Consider the following 20,261-nt stretch of genomic DNA (forward strand, 5'->3'; position numbering starts at 1 on the left):
CTGAGTCTTGATCCACTTTTATACCATGTGGTGCCTTCTGCTGCCTCCTCAGGCTGCTCTATGATCTCATTAGGTCTTGGCCTCCATTAGTGGCTCCTGCACAGTTAAGCTCCCCTTGAGCTTACCAGAAACAGTCCATAAACAGGAACTTCTGATGCCTAACCACACAGAGGGATAAGAGATGATCAGCCATACCCAACAGTCTAACCATAACTTACCTGAATCATAGCCAGTGTGGAACAATATTATTACTACTGGACTTCTGAAAAATTCCAGTAATTACTTATGGCCAGGATGAAGAGTGACAGATGACTGAAGCCAGTCATCTTGCAATCCAATAAACAGTGGTCCTAAGTGAGGCCCTCTGAGCTCTCCTGGGCCACAGTGGGCTGACCGTTATCTCCCTGTGGGTGGAAAACCTGTTAGAGCTCAGCAGTGTGAGAGTTTGCAGTACTCAGAGGACCACTGCTGTTGCCAAAAGCTGATGAAGGCTGATAGCCTTCCACACTCCTCAAGGCTCAACCCTCACCCCTTGAGAAATGTAAAGACATTCAGTATGAGCATTTCATTGAACTCAAGGGAAATCTTAGCAGGTAAATTTGTGTATATATATATGCAAGTGTATGCATACATATATATATATATATATATGTGCACACACGTGTGCATGTGAATTGATTTAAACACCCTATATAGCAGGCACAGTGTAAATGTTGCAATGTCAAATCTGTAACTAAGTCACTGTTGGGTAAATCCTATTGAATCACTTTGTAAATGGTTAAATAGTCAACGATTAAGTGCTGCCAAATTCTTAATACATAAACCATTGACCAAGTCTGGAACTAAGACTGGACTCAGTCACACTCCATAAGGAATTTAGAAAGCTGTGGCATCCCGCCCTTAAGGGGAAGGGAGCACCCAAGATTCATAGGTGCTTGTGGTTGAAAGGAATGACAAAAGTCAGAGGTTCCACAAAAGCTTATGAAGTTTTATTGGTAAATTACACAGTTAGCACGTTAGTCCCAGATCTAGTATAAGCACACAGCAGTGGTTTTGGATAAAGGAAAAGTTGAAAACAGGAAGAGAGAGACACAGAGAGAGAGATGAATTAGGAAGGGAGGGAGGGATTGTGGGCATTGCTGCAGCTGACTGGGTGTCCACGTCCTGTGGCACATGTGCACCCAGGCTTTGTGGAGCCACGGCGGTAAGTCAGCCATATTCCTGCACCTGCTCTGTACTGTGTTGTGCTTATTCCCAGGAGCCAGAACAAGGATGTTTTTCCTGGAAAAGTGCTGCCCTACCTCGACATGCCCCCATCTCCAGCCACATCCTGTTCTTTCTCACAGTGTGCTATTACCAACAATCCTTACCTTCTATGCATATAAAGAAGCAATGGAGTCCTCTCTGAACCTCAACTCAACAGGAGCATCTCCCTTACTCTTTGGCATCTTCAATCTCTGTAAATAATTTCAGATTGATTCTAATTCTATTTTCCTTTGTATGCTTCATCTATCTAATAAGTAATAGAGCAAATCTCACCAACAAACTTTGTTAAATCATGCTTTTGCAAATTTATATTAAACCTGCTTTTGTTAATACCTTTGACAGTGATTCTTTAGGCAACCTAAAGAATCATTCATGACATACACCCCCCTCCCCCCCAGGTATTTGTACACAATGTAAGACCTTCCTGAGCTTTCTCTTCTTCAGGCAGAACAATTGCAGCTCTCAGCCTCTTCTATCACAGATGCTCCTCAGTCATGTTTCAGATTTGGAACTCTGGTCAGGAAGTCAAGCTAGCTGCCTGTATATTGTCATCATAACTTCTCTTATATGATCTGATAGAGGCAGTAGTTTGACTATACCACAGAGCCTTCTGTTACAAACTGTTTAATTAATTTAACACATTGCCCTCATCTAGACTTAGTAACTTACTATGATTTTTACTTTGTGTAAATGACAAGTGATTTGAAAATAAGAGAGAGTCACAAGCCAGTAAGTTATTTGCTTGAAGAGAGGGCATTTCGTCAGAACAGATAACCCTCCATTTAAGTTCTTGTTGCTTTACCCTTTACTGGACATTAACAACATGAACAGAATAATTTTCTACAGCTGTCTTGAAAAACTTTACTACATTTTATGCTATAAATATATTTATATACTAAAAAAGTAACACATCTTTCATAAGATTTATAAACACAGTATCACTAGTTTAGAAAACATCTAACACCACATTTGTGAAAATAGATTTAGAAGTATATCCCCTTGGAAATAGTATTTTAGAATAGTCACTTAAAGCAGGGAAGCTTTGACCAATTTGTTGCTACGTGTAAGTCGTGTCAATGACATTGTAAATGACCAGTTTGATTACTGACACCTACACATGACTTGTTGGCTCAACAATTACTGCTCTTAAGGCATTTTAATGTACTACACTGTAGGAGTGCATTACAGCATTTCTAGTTGGTTGTCTATAGCAAACTCCATTAATAACTGCTAAGTTTACATCATCTTGCATAATTGATATAAACAGCAGAATCCACACTGTAACATACAGAAGAGCCTATTCTGCTACTTTAAAAAAAGTCTGTTGCATAAGCTAATTACAGAAAACTGGTTTAATTGATGAAAGATTTTTCAATTAATAACCTTTGATGTTTTAGAACTCCTTTGTAGCAGACAGATTGTAAAGTAATAGTTCTAGTGAACTGAACCACTTTAAAATGTGCTTCCTGTACAGCAGAAAGGACTCAAATACTAAAAACCAAGCAGAAGTAAAAAAATCACAAAATAATAGTTTAATTACTACTTCAAACATTTCAAAAGCAGCCAAGGCAGTACTAAAAAAAGGAAATATTAACACTAGCAGGACTAAAGTACAATACTATGCAATAGTAAGATATCTTTCATAAGATTTATAAACACAGTATCACTAGTTTAGAAAACATCTAACACCACATTTGTGAAAATAAATTTAGAAGTATATCCCCTTGGAAATAGTGTTTTAGAACAGTCACTTAGAGCAGGGAAGCTGAAACTTAGACCTATTTGTTGCGTAAGTCGTGTCAATGACATTGTAAATGATCGATTTGATTACTGAAATCTACACATGAAATGGTACAAAAAAGCAGCAAACCGAGGTCAAACATAATCTAAAATAAGTTAAAGCTCTTTTGAAGTAAGATGTATACATTTTCATGTAAAAGGCTATGGAACAGGAGAACAGCAAACAAGAATTCTGCATGAAATTAAAACTGACCAAGAGAGAATGTGCAAGAAGCAGTACAAGACAGACATTTGAACAAATGTTGGATTCAAGTACAAAACCATTTAGCATTTAAGTGCAAGGCTGAAGTCACAAAATGTTCTTTAAGCTCCATTCCTAGCCTAAATAAAGCTCTAAAATAATACTGCTTGCTTTCACTATACCCACTTAGTTCCACAGCATGTTGTAAATAACATTTGTTACAAATGTGTATAAAGTTGATGTTTTAATCATTTGTTGCTGGTGCAATAGGATCTTAAAAATTATTTAAGAATTTGATGGTAATAAGATAGTTAATAGACAAAAAAAAATTTCCAAGCTTAGAAACCACTGTTTTTCCCAAGATAAAACATTCCAATCAATACAATAGTCAGACATGTTTCCTTTTATAAATTTAACAGAATGCATAGGCTATTGAACTACTCTTCCAGTGGGACAATCAGTACAGCCATAAAACCAATAAAGTCAGTATTTGATTTTCCTACTCCGTATTTACTGCGGAATGATTGATGCCAAAGAAGTTGTTATAAAATGTGGCCTTTGGTTCAAAGTACTACTGTGATCACAATTAGAACAGTGTCCATTTTTCAAGACTGTGCTGGTTATCTGAATTTCCAATTGCACCCCAACTGCCTACATTCTGTATGTAAAAGTCTGGCCATCAGCTATTATCCCAGGTACACCAGATTTACAGAAGTATCCACTCAAGAGTATACTTTAAACATGTGAATTTAAGTTCAGTATTTAAAACTGACTCACTGAAATGAGATCAGAAATTTGACTGTCTTAATATCATAATGTTGTAATACTTATGGTTTTGGTTTTGGGGGGGTTTTTTTGGTTGTGGTTTTTTTTTTCTGTACTCACTATGCAAATATCTAACTGAAATCATTCCAACTTAGCCATGTAAAGTAAAAGCCAGGTGAGTGAAATTACCTTCTCCTGAACAGTTTTCCAACCTCACTGGGAATATAAACAATAAACACAGATATTAAAAATTCACATAGGAGTAACTGAAATAACTGGAGCTCACTTTTCATAAGGAAAAGAATCCTTAACTTTTTGAAAGTGGATATATTCGTATCAATTGAAGGATTCAGCAGACTCATCTTCAGTAAAGCTTGCCCTAAAAATGGAAGATGAATTGCAATATACTGTATACAACCACTGTTTTTTTAGGCCACCAGTCCTCACAAATCCCAAATTCTTAGCAATGCAAGAGATGTGTTTTCTAGCCACTTCTTTTTTAAAATATAATTAATCTCAGCAGTAAAAGAGAAACCATACAGAAGATAACAGAAGTTTTGCCTTATATGCTTTATATAAAAAGTTTCATAAGTTTTAGAAATGCTTAACGTTCACCTGAATATGTTTGCACACAATCAGGAAATATCTTGAATATTTTTCAGTGATGGGGTTCGTAAGGAGTACCTGTATGTACTTGGCTAAGATATTATAGCTACATGCAATAGTTCAAGAAACTCAAACTTAACTCAGTAATCTCATGCACTCCAAATTTAAAGTTTAGGTTTGAAGTTTAAAGTTTAGTTTTAAAACATATTTTTTAATTTTTTTTCTATAAGCTGCTCTTAACAGATTCAAAAGGAGCATGGTATTTCATCAGCTAAAAGAAATAGCATGAATGTATCTTATAGTTAAAATATCTTATAAATAGAGTTAAACTCTGTAAGCATAAAAGTCCAAAACCAGATTCTTATATTAGCTTCATAAAAGGATAAAAGTTAAGACAGCACTGCAACTATTCAGGTGAACCTTGAATAGCTGTACCTCTATTTTTGAGACACTGTGAAAGACTAGTTCACTCACCTTGGAAAAGGCATATAAGCAGGACAAAAAGTGGTGTGTGATTTCCCATTCTTAGAATCATTGTTCTTTTATTTTTGAGGTTTTAACCCATTATTAGAGGAGCTTCATTTACTGGAAAGGAACACATAGCAAACTGAGGAGTAACTTAGGTAAGTGTAACAAGTTAAACATATGGTTTGTTAGGAGAACCTCAGAAGGGAAAAATGCATGGAAGGTCTGGTTTTATTTCTGTCTGCAAACAGCAGAGTTTGGTTGCTGCTTTTAGGAAAAGTTGTGAACTGGGAAGCTATCATCCTAGGAATTACACTCAGGTTAGAAAAAGAAAGTGGGAATCAGAAATATTTGCAAGCTATCACCTGATCATTCCTAAAGGCATGGAAGTTTGGCAAACAAGCATTTGCTGAAACACCCACTAATAGTCACGCTAATGAATGTCATAACCATCTGAAATGTCAGTGTTCTCAAGAGTCACACATCTGGCAGACACAACATTTTAATAGTTACCCCACAGCACTAGCAAAGTATTTGGAAAAAACAAAGAACCACTTCCATTCAGACCAAAACAAGATCAAAAGTTATCATGTCCTTTTCCTGTAATGCAACAAGTAATCAACTATCCACTCAACACATGCAAGTAGTTAGGAAGGCAGTTGAAATGATTCCATATGTAGTCTACACTCCATACACTCTGGAAAAACTTAGGCTTATCAAAATGCTTGCTTTGGAAGCCACAAATTCTTTACGGCATAGGCATCTCAATCTTCACACAAGAAATCCATTACCAGAATCAGCTGTGGCAGATACCACACTGTGTTTCTACTGACTCAGCTGTTTCAAGTGGTTCACATGAAAGATAAATGCTTATGTTGTGTTGATCTACTGAGCTACACCTTGTATATTTTGAGACCTAGAATGATGGAATTTCACATTCTTTTAATCTCATATGAGAAAACCTTTGGGAAGGGAACAAGAAGCAAGGAAGGATTTTTCTTGCTCTGCTTCTCTCCACAGTAGAGAACACAAAGTTATTAAAAAAAAAAACCAGTATCTGGAGTGATGTCTGGTATCATGGCCATCTATGGGAATTTAAGGGACCTTGACAGGGCCAGGATTTCGCACTGCATTTTTCTTCCAAGACCGCCACCTTAAATACACAAACTGTTCCCTTTGATAGCATAACTGTATTTCTTCAGCATGTATCCTTTATGAAGGGAGGAGACTGGCTATTTACTTTCTTACTATGAAGGAAGTTCAATGTCTAGTGGTTAAAAATTAAATCTTGAGAAAAGGTGATGAACCCAAAAGGAAGTCCAACGCAGAATTTTAAACACACATGTCCTGTGCCTGATATGGTTTAGTTACACCCTAATGTTTTACACAAAATAGCTTTCTTATAAATAGATGAATTAACAATCAATATTTCATTTTTAAGCTGGCTTTCCTTTTTTCTTGGGTGGACCTTTATAGCCTTTGGCCTTTCTTCGCAAGTTTCTCCGATCTACAACAGGTACCTCAATTTCTGCTTCCTCAGAGCTGCTGTCAGCAGCCCTCTCTGCCACTGTCTGCGTGTAGTGATCTGTCTGCTCTGTAGACTCTTCTGAGGGCTCTTCCAACTGGTTCTTCTGTCCTTCCTGTCCAGCAGGCTGCTGAAAAGAAACACCCTCAAGTTCAACCACTATCAAAGAGCTCTGACTCAAGGCAACAGGGGCCTCCTGTGAGTTGTGCCCTGTTTCCTCATTTTGAACTTCCAATGAGGCAGGTAAGTTTTCAGGAAGAGATTCTTCAGCTGCTTCAGTTACCACAGAGTTAGGCAGGCTATTGTCAGAGAGCTCCTCCTTTGATGCTGAAGCAGATGCATTTTCAGTGGTGGTCTTTTCAGATTCTTGCTGTTCTCCAATGCCCTCCTTCTCTACTGATGTAACTTCTTCAGTCATCACTTCTGAATCATTTTCATTTAAAACCTGCAAGTTGAGGGAAAGGGTGCCAAAACAACCAAAGGGACAATTAATTGAAGATACAAGAGGCTGAACAACAATTGCCCTTAGCTAGCGACCTCAGAGGACACTTTGGTATTCAGCATTTTTGAATAGTATACACACATTCAATAAGTCCTCCTTTTTTTGAAACAGACTATTTTGTGACTTGCATTTGGTAACCAGAGTTACTCTCCAATTTTCAAATTATTCAAAGGAGTACTCAGGCACAGTAAAAGCATTCTGAAATTAATCCTAAGGGGAAAAAAATATTTTAGATAAATACAGTTATTTTTGCTAGCATATAACAATCTGCATTTGCACTATAAACAAAACCCAGTAAAACTTGTGTTCTAGAAAGGTATTTTAGCAGTAATTAATTACTTGTACACCTAATCAGGCAAGAATTGCTAGACAAAATAAGGATGTGGCTTTTCACTCATACCCAACTAATATTTTAGTGAGAAACAGCAGTTTCATTACTGCCAAGGCAAACTGTAGCAAACATATCTTTCTTTTTGGTTATCACATGTATATATGTCCCCATTCTGCATACTGAAACAGAAATATTAGTATATTGTCGTTATGGATTTACATTATCTGGCCTAAATTGCTTCTCCCAATAATTTCATATCATATTAGGGGCTACTTTCTATCTGTTAACAAAAGAAAAAACCCTAAACCTGCAAGATACATACACTCTAAAGGAAAAATTACTTCATATTTTGTTTCATTTATCTCACCTTTTCTGATACAGTGTCTTCTGAAGATTTTGCTGGAGACTCAAGGATTAATGGAACAAACAGCGTTAAGGGTTCTTTTCCTTGACTCTCAGACTGCAATTTTGACTCGCCACTCGGAACTTCATTTGCTGTTTCCTCTTCAGCCATAAGTGAGGTCTTACCAATTTCTTCTGCTACCTCACCATTAAGAGGTTCTGATGGAGTTTCCTAAAAAAATAAATCACATTTTTAAGTCAAGATTATGTCCAGCTATTGTTCCCCAGCACTAGTGGGTGTATCCTGTGACCTAAATTTGCAGCTTAATGTGAGAAGCAGATAGCTCAGGTACCTAGAAATGTGTACTAAGAAGGCAGAACTTAATGCATTGTAGCTATCTTAACCAGACTAGTAGCTTGGTGTTGTAACCTGCACTAAATTTCTACATAGCTTACACTGTTAGGTGCCAAGCCAATCAGTTTTTATGCATCTCGCATGCATGTTGAAGTTCACCCCTTGAACCCAACATAAGATAAGATTGACTTTCTCAGCCACGAATAAGAACATAAAAGCTTGGAGGCATTGCTAGGCACAAAGGGTACTCAGAGATTTAAATTCAAGCTATTAACAAGTTGAAGATAAAAGAACAGGCAAGTTTTAAGGGGACGAGTAGAAAGAGCCAAGAGAAGTCACCGAAGCAGACTAGCTATTGGCTTCTTCACATAGACTTTTTTTTTTTTAATTAGTGATACTGGATCAGATCTTGACCTTACTCCAGTTCTCTGGAATTTCTGATTAGGAGAAATCAATGAAGAAAATTAGGTTGCTAGACAAGCTAGAAATTCACCTCATTGAAGATTCTATGAACTCTGTTGTTCAAAATAGATATAGTGGAATATTCCCTGAAACTAATTCTATATTAGTGTAAGCTTCTCAGATACATTTCTTAATGAAGCATTGGTGCAAAAAATCAAAGAGTTGATAGTCACATGGATCAAGGCAGCAAGGACCATATTTAAAAGAAATTGTAGTTGTATTCCCAACTGTTATTGCTATTACATCCAGCTCACCTCCTTCTCATTCTGTTTCTCAGGGGGTGATATATGTAGCTCCGCTTCTAACACAGACTGGCCCTCGTTTTCAACAATTAATTCCTCATCCTTCTCAACAGTATCCACCTTAGGTACTTCTACCAAGTCTTCAGAGCTTTCAGATGTGTGGTCAAGAAGTTCCGGCCTGCAGAAGATATTAAGATACATCTTTTAATCTTTTAGATTAATACATAATTTTAGTGATCTCAGCAGGGAAATTCTTTCATGACCAGTGTATTGGGTTTCTCTGGCCAGGTTTTGGTAGCGGGGGATCTACAGAGGTGGCTTCTGTGATAAGCTGCCAGAAGCTTCCCCCATGTCCAGTAGAGCCAATGCCAAGTGGCTCCAGGACAGATCCACCACTGGCCAAGGCCGAGCCAACCAGGAATGATAGTAACACCTCTGTGATAAGATATTTAAGAAGGGGAAAATAAGTTATTGTATAGATGAAAATTGCAGCCAGATAAGAGCAGAGTGAGAACATGTGAACAACAAAGCAGACACCAAGGTCAGTGGAGAAGGAGGGGGAGAAGGTGCTATAGGAGCCAGAGTCAAACTTCCCCTGCAGCCCATGGTGAAACAGCTGTGCTCCTGCAGTCCATGAAGGACGATGGGGATGCAGAAAGCCACGTGGAGCCTGTGGAGGAGCCCATGCTGGAGCATGCCCGAAGGATGCTGTGACCCAGGTTGGAACAGGGTCCTGGCAGGGACCTGATGACCCGTGGAAAAAGGAACCCACACTGGAGCAGGTTTTCCTGGTAGAACTTGTGGCCCTGTGAGTGACCCACACTGGCGCAGTCTGTGCCTGAACGACTGCACCCTATGGAGAAGTGACCTGTGTTGCAGCAGTTTGTGAAGAACTGCTGCCCGTGGGATGGACTCATACTGGAGAAGTTCGTGAAGGACTCTGTCCTGTGGGAAGGACCCCATGTGAGCAGGGGAAGGACTCTTCTCCTTGAGCAGTGGTAGAAACAACCTGTGATAAGCCAACTGTAACACCCATTCCCCATCTCCTATGCCTCTGAGGGGAGGAGGTAGAACTTGGAATGAAGGAGGGGTGAGGGGAGGGTGGTTTTAAGATTATTTTACTTCTCACTCTCCTGCTCTGATCCTGTTAGTAACAAATTTAATTCATGTCCCCACTTTGAGTCTGTTTTGCCCATGATGGTGATCAGTAAGTGATCTCTCCTGGTCCTTATCTCAGCTCATGAACCCTTTGTTGTATTTTCTCTCCTCTATCCAGTTGCAGAGGGGAGTGAGAGAGCAGCTTTAGTGAGTACCTGGCATTCAGCCAGCATCAACCCACTACAACCATTTATAAAGTGCAGTATCACATGCTTGCCACAGGAAATGAGAATCAAGAAAACTAAAGGCATCTAAAAATGGCTAACTCCTCATTAGGAAAAAAAAAACCCCCACATCAATAGGAAAATTGCTTTGGCAATTATAAAATGATAATATCTATCTCACTTCCATTTTATGGGAAAGAAGTCAGAAATTTCTTTAAGTTTATTATTTTAAATTTAGAAAGTAGCAATACATTACATATTTGAAAGCCACAAAAGGGTAAGAAAAGCAGCAGCTGCTTCCACCCCTCCTAGACACACTGTAGAAACGGTTTAAAATTATGGAATTATAAAAGCTAAAGATGAAATGCTGATGCACCTGATGGGTAGTAACACTAACTCAAATATTCAGTTCTCACTTTTGAGATGATAAAGTTTAGATGAACTGAAACTACCACATACAAACAAAGAAAAAAGTACATGCAATAGATTTGCAGGAGTCTGCTTTGTGATCTCATAGTAAAGGCAGTATTAGGGGGTTTTATGCCCACATGCTAGTCTTGAGATGAGGACACTCCATAGGAAGGTCCCCAATAGAAGACCCTGTTTCACTTGCTGATGTGCATGAAAAGAAAGAACCAAGCTGAAATCCCATTCTGTTGCCTTTATGATATCCCTTAGCTCTGCTCAAAACCACCATATTACACATCTTGTTCAAAGGAGCAGCAGCACCTCACTGGCTTAATTTTGCAAGGCCCAAAAATACTGAATATAAGCTAATCCTCCCACATAACCAAATATTAGTGGTAACAGGGCAAAGCATTATTCAAGCTGTGGCAGCATTGAACAGCGCCATTTAGCCTCTTTGAACCAACTTAGGGCAGCCCACTGACAATGCAGCACAGTAATACAGCATCTGTAGTCCCACAGAGTAGTTTAAACACAAAAATAAGGCTGTGTCTAGCTGAAGACTTTGACTTCACGTAAAAAACCCACAACTAATTTTGTTTGAAGAAACCTAATGGAACAAGTTTAAGTGATTTCCTAGAAAATAATCAGGTTGTCTTGAGGTTCTTCAAAAGAGGTTTACAGGGTTGCAGTGGGTTTCTCTGGAAAAGAATGACAGGGAGAGACACACGGAGCAGGCTGGGGTGGGCAGTGTCCCTGTAAGGGAAGAGGAGGCTATTTATTTACTGAAATAGACACAGTTTTGCTTTCCAGATGGAAGCCAGTACAAATTGGTACTCCAAGCCCTGTCCTGTAAGAACTGTTAAGGCACACTACTCTTCACATCCATATTTGACAATTATTCCACAGGATAACAACTTTAAAACTGGAGATTTTTTTTTTTCAGGATGTAAGATTAGATATAATGGTTTAAAATTTTATATAAACAAAGAGCTTTATCTGAAGAAATACTGTTTCTTATAATCCTTGTTATTAAGTGACAAGCAATAATCAACTCCTAAAATAAACAGTCAGACTTCATTTTACTGCAACATGCCACCATAACAAGAAGTCAGGAAGGGACACCTCTTCAAAGGCCACACACAGCATTGCAGATACAAGTCCAGTTACATTATCACAAGAATCTGTGCTGTATGAATACAGATATTTTTACCATTGCGCAGACTCAGTTGTAACAGAACAGCCGCAGCTCTCACTGTTTTCTTACTTCTATTTCTAGTTCTATTTCTATACTTCTTATTTCTAGTATCTGCTGAGCTTTCAGAGATACTACACTTTGCTGCAGTCACTCTTTCAGATGATGCCTCACTTTTCTTTCTTACATCAGACTTTACTTTCAGTAATTTTAAAATCAAGCAAGTTAAATAGGAAGTAAGCAGCAGAAATACCAGTAGCACACTCTGAGTCACTGATGCAGTTTGTGACTGCCCAAGCAACAAAATAAGAAATCAGTACAATCCAGGCTTCTGGTACCTGCTTTTGGACGCAGGAAGAGCATTTTCATCATCTCCTTTGGAAGTTTCAGATCCAGGTTGCTGTCTATGTTTATTTATACTCTGACGTTTTAATTGACCACTTCGCGTCCAGACAGGAGCATGACTTGTGTAAGGCTCTTAGAAGAAAAACACCAAAAAAACCCCAAAATAAATTCAATTGAACAAATTCAGTTTAAGATCTGCATATAATTTCTCCACCCCCAATAGTTCATTAAAGAAATTGAGTCCAACTAAAACAGCATTTCATTGTGGTACTTTTTTTTCTGAATAATACCTTTATCAAGATGAATAACAGTTTTATCTGATTTCCTCTATAAGGTTTATGAGTTGAGCCTCAGCACCTTAGAGGAAAGCATTTTTATACACTTAGAGGAAAGTGTTTTTATACACTCTACAGATCATTATAGGATGATAGAAAGCTGTAAGAGCCTGTAAAACTACTGATCTACATTAACTGCAATACTGATAATGAAGGTTATTTTTACCTTCAGATGTGCTTGCATGGACAGTTGTTGATTCTTTACCTTTTTGCAAGTTAGCCTGTAAAGCAAAAGCAAAGCTAATGTTATTCTAAAATTTCCTGAATTGACTAAAATACCTTCATCTTCCTACCTATGGTTACATCTTTCTAGATCACTATTTCATTGTAATGATCCCACAGAACAGCAGCTACAATAATTCTTAATTTATATCTAAGTGTCTTATCTCTCAACAAATCTTAATTTTTTTAGAATTTATGTCGTGTATGACTAATTTTTCTGTGTTTTACTTCCGTTCTCCAACATAGAAGATAAGACTTTAAAGTGACCTGTCATTATAAACAATGCTGCCAAGTTTTTTTCTTTAACAATTCTGTTTATCACAAATGTACACATAATTAAATGCTAGAAGTCTTTTACTGTTTGTTCCCCCTTTCTTCATGAACCCAAGGGACTACAATACAGTAGGTGGCAAAATTTAACAGCAAAGTTTTATTTTTATACTAGTATTATATTCTACAGTTTTATTTTTGTCATGACATGAAACAGAATATGGCAGCCTATGTTAAAAAAAAAAAAAGAGATGTGACAAGAAAAAGAGAAATTAGTGATCAGCAGTAACGCAGGTTACATGCATAGTCAGCTCAAGAGTCAGTTCTCTCTCCCTAGAGCTCTTTTGTCTCTCATTCTTCCACACCATCCCAACACTTGGATTTTTTTCTGCAAGTTAGCTGAGGATTCAGCACTTAGTGAAGTGGGTACAAGCTGCCCACATTATGGACATGTAGTTATGCACATTGCTTTTTCTTAGCTGCTAGAAATAATCTGGAACTGGCAATAACAGCATGCTGGTTTACTTTTCCAGCCTCACTTCCAGTACCATGCAAGAAGGCCAGCAAAAAGTGGACAAGTCTATATTCTGCTATTTGAAATAGTTTCAAGTGAGTTTTAAATACATAAGAATTTGTAAGCTAATAACAAATTATTCTAGCATCAAAACACACAAAATAGGGAGCACTAAGTGAAAGGTGAAAGTGAAAGCTGAGGTATGTTTCTTCATGGTTTGGGGGAAGGTGGGAAGTTTTATTTTCTTTGGTGGTCCATCAGTTTTCAAATCATTGTAGAACTGCTTATAAATACTGTAGATGTCAACTATAGAGATGCCAGCAATTCTACCAAACTATGAGGATTTGGAGCCAAGAGACAAGGGCTAGTTCTTATGTCACAGCGATAAAAATCATAGGAACTACTATCACTCTGTTATTTTCTCCAAGTATATCCATATAACTCTACAACCAAATCATGCATTTTATTAGATCATTTTGCTGATATGATTATTATTGGAATCTGACTCTAGAACTCAGAGGTGATGCTTCAGAAACTGTTACGAATGAAATACAGCTTCTGATTATTGAGAGATTGAAAACATCAACACTTTTCTGTCAGTTTTGCTTTGGAAAATATTAATTTTCTCAACTAGGAAAAGGGACATTTGACTTACATTCCAAATCTAACTTTAGATCTTAGTAGCTGAGAGTATTAATTTAGCCATTATTTCCCATTTTTAATTAAAGCATTGACTTCTATGAAAGCATGGTCATGTCACTACTACAGCCAGTCCTGAAGCACATCCATGCCCATGGTATTGGGAGCTACAGATTCTTGTCATTCACATTCTGTGTGGCCTCAGAACACATGCAAACTTAACACTTTCCATTGTATTGAACTACAACGTGAATGTGCACCTCTACACATAGCCTTTCTAGACAGTTTAATCTCAGAGACAGTTGAAATAATCTCCTTTATGTAATCTGCTATTAAACAACTCAAATTACAGACCCTGACAGCTGCAGGCACAGACTTTCTACATTCATGGGGAAACCCCACCTGCCCACACACACATAAAAAAGGTATTTTTAATCCCAGCTTAGTCACTGATGTTACATCAATGGGAAACACTACACCCACACACAAAGTAATAAAAGCATTTGTCTTTTCTATATGTAGTATGGACTTGAGCCAATTCGGTTATAATGAGATGGACAAAAACAATTTCTCACAATTTGTTTTTCAGTAACAACGCAATCAAAAAAAAGAGGTAACAGACTGTGTACCTACATTTAGCTGTGTTTCTAGCTCAGTCCTCTCAGTCCTCTGTCCACTTGCTTCAGATACTGCAGACTGACTAAGCTTATCCTCTGTTTGCAAACTGTTATTTTCCTTCTTTGAGGCCTCTGCTGTAAAGATTTAAAAGAGGAAATGGGGAAACAGAAAAGTATAGTACCTTTACATAAAAATTAACCATCTGTCCTGCATTCAGCTGGGGTTTTTCTTCATAGCAGCTGGCACAGTGCTGTGTTTTGAATTTTGCATGAGAATAATGTTGATAATACACCAATGCTTTGGTTGCTGCTAAATGTGGTTACCCTAATTCAAGAACTTTTCGGAACTTTTTCTCATGCTCTCCCAGTGAGCAGGTGCACAAGAAGCTGGAGAGGGGACACCTGACTTGAACTGGTCAAAAGGATATTTCATACCACAGAATGTCATGTCCAGTATATTAATTGGGAGGGTCTAATTACTGCAACTGGACTGTGCACTAATTCTCTTTCTTGGGTTTTAATTCTCTGGTTTTGTTGTTCATTACAATTATTATTATATCATGCTTATATTTAATTTTATTTCAATTACTGAACTGTTCTTGTCTCAACTCAGATGTTTTATATTTTTTGCAGATGCTCCTTCCCACCCTACTGAGGTGGGACAAGCAGGCATGGCACTTAGTTGCCTGACAAGCATGTCTTCATGGAAGACATTCCATGTCACCACGGCAACTGGACCACTATGGAGAGAGAAAGATGGTTTTGCCATAAAACAAAGTAAGGTCAAGGATCACTGCACAGGTGATCCAGTTTTTGGGAACAAAACAGCAAGACAGATGCCATTAAATCGCAACAGATCTGATTAACAAAATAATAGAAATGTATCCACCAACAAGTAAAAAGGAAATGTAAGCTTTCTTAGGCACTGTGCATTTTTGGAGAACACACGTTCTAAACGACAGTCTGATTGTCAGCCCTCTCTATCAAGTGATCCAGAAGAAGAACTATTTTAAATGGGGCCCTGGGCAATGACAAGCCCTTGAACCAACCAAACAGAAAACAGTTCATGCTGTAGCCCTTGGGCCAGCTACGCCAGGGCAAGATATAAAAACTGTGCTCTACTCTACAGCCAGGGAGAATGGTCCTGCCTGGAGCTTCTGGAAGAAAGCATCAGGAGAGACTTAAGGTTGACCCCTAAGTTTTTGGAGTTAGGGACACAGAAGACAGGAAGCCCACCATATTCCAGCTGAAGAAGAGACATTGGCAGCATACAAATGGGTTCAAGCTGCTTCAGAAGGGACTGGTACTTAGGCACAGCTCCTCCTGGCACCCTGGTTGCCTGTGCTGGGTGGAATGTTTGAAGGAAGGGTCTCCTCTACACACATCATGCAACTGATGCTGCATGGAGTGGGTCAATCAATGATCAAACAATAAGCCCAAATAGGAAACTGCAGTCATCCAAGAATCTTGAAAGTGTTCATGGATTGTCCAGAAAAGATTTCAGAATGTCATCAGAGGAGAAGGTGACACATACTGAAGAGGCCCCACTGTATATTAAACTGCCAGGAAATAAGAAGCAATATGCCTTGTTTATTGATAGATTCTGCCACATTTGTAGGAAAGGATTAGTGATAGAGTCCACTACAACAAGTCACAGAAACTGCTGAAGGAGAAGGTAAATACAGACAGTTTGCAGAGGCGAAGGCAATCCAGCTGACTTGAGTCATTTCTGAATGAGAAAAATGGTCAATACTTTAGCTCTATACTGCCTCATGGGTAGCGCCAAATACCCTGTGGAGGTGGTTGCAGCAACTAGCAGCAACCGGCAGCACATCTGAGCTGCCACACTGCAGCAAGATAATGCTGTCTAGGTGAACAGCATTGTGGTTGTGAAAGTAGAAGCTCATATACCCAAGAGTCAGGCCACCGAAGAACATCAGAACAATCAGCAGATGCATCAGGCTGCTAAGATGGAAGTGGCTCACATGGATCAGGACTGGCAACATAATTATTTCCAGCTTGGTGGGTCCATGACACCTCAGGTAATCAAGGAAGAGATGCAAATTACAGATGGGCACATGACCCAGGGGCAGATTTGACCAGGGACACTATTGCACAGGTTACCCATAAATGTGAAACATGCACTGCAGTTAAACAGACCAAGTGATTAAAACCTCTCTAGCACAGAGAATGATGGCTGAAATATAAATATGGAGGGGCTGGGCAAATTGACTATATCGCACTTTCCCAAACCAGCCAGGGTAAGTGCTTATAATGGTGGAACCACTAGAAGGGTGAGAACATATCCTCTGCCTCATGCCACCACCTGGAACACTGGGCCTTAAGAAAAAGTCTTATAGTGACAGAGTGCCCCAGAAAGAACAGAATCAGACAGGAGGATTCATTTCCTAAACAACCCCATAGACAACTGGGCCAAAGTCCCATGAGTGGGAATATCACACTCCCTACCATGCACCAGCCTTCAGAAAAATGAAATGATACAATGAATTGTTATCAATTTATCCAGGAGAAATGAGTAACAGGACCTTCAAACATCAGGACATACATTTAGCAAAAGACACCTGGTAAGGGGATCTGCCAGTCAGTCTGCTTGATCAAAATTTTACACACTGTAGAAAGGGATAAAGTTCCTGTAGTGCACATAAATAATCTGGGCTATTCCTGTCTCAGGCAAAGGCAAACATATTTGTGGAATTACACAAGGACATGGGTGCACTTGGATGGGTAAGTCCACTGCATACCTCAAGGGAATTTGATTTTGTGTGAGAGTAGCCAATAAATTCTATGATGTTGATTGCTACATAACACTGTATATTGTCTCTTCTATGGTAGCTATATGCCCATCACTGCACTGGGCACCTCACAGCGCCTGTCTTCACCGCTCTGAATTTGGGGATCTGAAACTGATTGCCTTTCAACTGTCATATCAAGGGTATTACAGTAAAAATCAGTCAGATCAATGAAGAATGAACTACAGGAAAACCAGACAAGTGTAGTGGTGATGGAACTGGCTTCAGCATGCAACAATCCAACATGACACACACCATCTTTTCTGCCCTGAAAGACTGTTATGACAGGTGGATCCCAAAATCATGGACTAAATTAACTCAATGGACATTTTATAGGGATGGCCCATAGACTAAAGGAATGATAGAGGTGTGTGATGTGTATTTATATATCAAAAGATAGGAAAGGTGACAGTGTATTGGAAAGCGTGGAACCTGGGCACGATGTAAATGATACAAAAAATAAGGACTGCATGCTATCCTGCTTTCAGGTCGGATAGAGTTAATTTTCTTCTTAGTAGCTGGTACAGTGCTGTGTTTTAAATTTACTATGAGAATAATGTTGATAAAACACTGTTTTAGTTGTTGCTAAGTAATGTTCATCCTGTGTCAAGGACATAATCTCACAGGTCTCAGGACAAATAAAAATCTTTCTGTTAGTTTCCACAGACATGTTCACAGAAGTCACTCTTGTACTTGTAGAGTGTTTGTCTAACTTTTAAAAGTGTCAGAGAATGAAAAAACAAAGTATCCATACCTGCAATTTTGAGATTTTCCTTTTGCACTATAGACATAATAGACTTTCTTTGGAACCAACCTCCTGCTCCCTCCACTTGCCACAAAAGGTTTTTATCTGCAGGGTACTTCTCAAGATACTGCTTACAAGCTGAGCAAACATAAGAAAAACCACTATATTATAGACACTACATACTCAGTTGTGGCTCAGTTTTTAAATTTTATCTGAAATCAAATTATTTTGCAATCTACTGTCATACACAAAAACAAATACAGAAAGAACTGCTTAACAAAACAGTCAAGTCTGAAATAAACATAATATTGCTTTACCCTACTGATCCTTCTCAATTTATCCTTTCTTCATGTTTAAATATTTCCATTATTATCTGCAAACAAAGATGGATGGGTTTTTCTTCTTCTCTAGGTACCCACTCGAGAGTTTTGCAACTTCACTGTCACTGTTCCTGCCAATCACAAGACTCAACTCAGGATGGAAGAGTTCTTAAGCACATGATGTAGTCGAGTTATTTTTGTTACCCCACTTTATTACAGGCACTGGTGAAAAGCACTCTGGGAATGTTAACATGTTACCATTGCATAGTTAACCATCCACTCATTGTTCACTTCTAGAATATTTTCCACTCTGCTCTCTTTCTCCCTCTTTTCTCGCTATATGTGTATTAAACATAGAGGTGAAGTTGCATACTTTGTCATTATTCTGTAGCAGTTGCCAGGAAAATTACCACTTTTCACCTATTTCCCTACTGATGCATACTCTCAGCACACAAGATCCCCACTGTATAATTTCTTGACTATAGAAGAGAATTAGTCATCTAATTCTGCTCAAATCATTTTCCTGTTTGAAGCCTAACAAACCAGGTCTTATCAGATCCAGCAACAGACAGTGGTAGTTGGAAAATCAGAAAATTTCCAGTAGTTAAGAAAGTCAGATAAAAATAGGGCAAAAGAAATGTACTTCTTGCCTGAACACAGTCCCAAGAATATAGTTTCCACAATCCATGTCATTTCCTACATGACATAGCTCTCTTAGGTTGCTAATGGAAGAACCATAAGTGTTTTCTTTGTATTTTAGATCTGTGCCTTCTGATACATAAGTTAAAAAATAACCTAGTATGTCCTTTTGACCAGAAGTTCAGAGAAAGCATGAATTAAATGACCTCATGAGGCTTAGGTGTGTGCAAGAAAAAGATGCTACAAAGAAGATATACATTAGATCACACACAGAAACGCCTCAGCCCATTCTTCAGGCTTGGTGGGGGGAAGATGACAGCGGTAAACTTCACAGTAGCAGAAAGCCAACAGAGTTTGAATAACTTAGTCTCATGCAGAGCATTAAAAATCTAATCAGGAACTACTTCATCTTAAGTAAATCAGGATTTTTAGCCCTCTCTAAAGCACAGAACATTTAATATAGAACCTGAGGATGAGACCACAAATACGGAACTTGAATGACACAACTCACCTGGACATGTGAAGAAACCACAAAGAAGAACAAATGAAAGAGCTCACCTGTATACACAAAGGATGACAGTGGGTATCGTAGGCCAAGAGGCCCTTCAGTAAAGGAATCCACAAAGTCTTCCAACATGATTAGCCCAGAGTCTTTCCCACGATGTTTCTTTCTCACAAACATTGTGTCTAGCACTGTCAGTTTATACTTCTGATGAAAAAATGAGTTGCAGACACTTCCTGAAATAATCAAGAGGAAAAAAATATCCATCAGTATGGGTTACATACTGTATGTTGACTGACATGCTGCAGTATGGATTTTAGCATATTCAAATAAAAAGTTTTATAGGTTATAAAAATACCGAATTATTTAATATTAAGTAGTATAAAGTTATAAAAATAATTTATAACTTTATTAAAAAGAAATAATTTTTACCAGTAATTTATTGTCTCTTTTGGGCAAGCTTCATCGTGTTGCCAAGATATATCAATAGATTAATACAACAGAAAAAGTCTGTAGTACCAGAAAAGAATAGACAAGAC

General features: G+C 38.3%; 1 protein-coding gene across 3 annotated transcripts in view; it reads right to left on the reverse strand.

Annotated features, from left to right (window-relative positions):
* Positions 1 to 967: 967 nt before the first annotated feature.
* FAM169A (family with sequence similarity 169 member A) overlaps positions 968 to 20,261 on the reverse strand; it is a 39,627-nt gene continuing 20,333 nt past the window's right edge. The window contains exons 6-13 of one of the 3 annotated variants that reach the window (XM_051788175.1): positions 19,779 to 19,958; positions 18,271 to 18,399; positions 14,723 to 14,838; positions 12,611 to 12,665; positions 12,103 to 12,241; positions 8,855 to 9,020; positions 7,809 to 8,015; positions 968 to 7,053 (exon numbers count right to left, since the gene is read on the reverse strand). In XM_051788175.1, the coding sequence (XP_051644135.1) occupies positions 6,520 to 7,053; positions 7,809 to 8,015; positions 8,855 to 9,020; positions 12,103 to 12,241; positions 12,611 to 12,665; positions 14,723 to 14,838; positions 18,271 to 18,399; positions 19,779 to 19,958 (1,526 nt within the window). In that variant the 3' untranslated portion in view covers positions 968 to 6,519. Of the gene's footprint in view, positions 7,054 to 7,808; positions 8,016 to 8,854; positions 9,021 to 12,102; positions 12,242 to 12,610; positions 12,666 to 14,722; positions 14,842 to 18,270; positions 18,400 to 19,778; positions 19,959 to 20,261 lie in introns of all 3 variants that reach the window. The other 2 variants (XM_051788174.1, XM_051788176.1) reach the window with 2 other exon arrangements.

Source organism: Manacus candei, unplaced genomic scaffold (assembly GCF_025592945.1).
Source record: "Manacus candei isolate 608988 ecotype Guabito, Panama unplaced genomic scaffold, ASM2559294v1 h1tg000024l, whole genome shotgun sequence".
Classification (NCBI taxonomy): Eukaryota; Metazoa; Chordata; class Aves; order Passeriformes; family Pipridae; genus Manacus; species Manacus candei.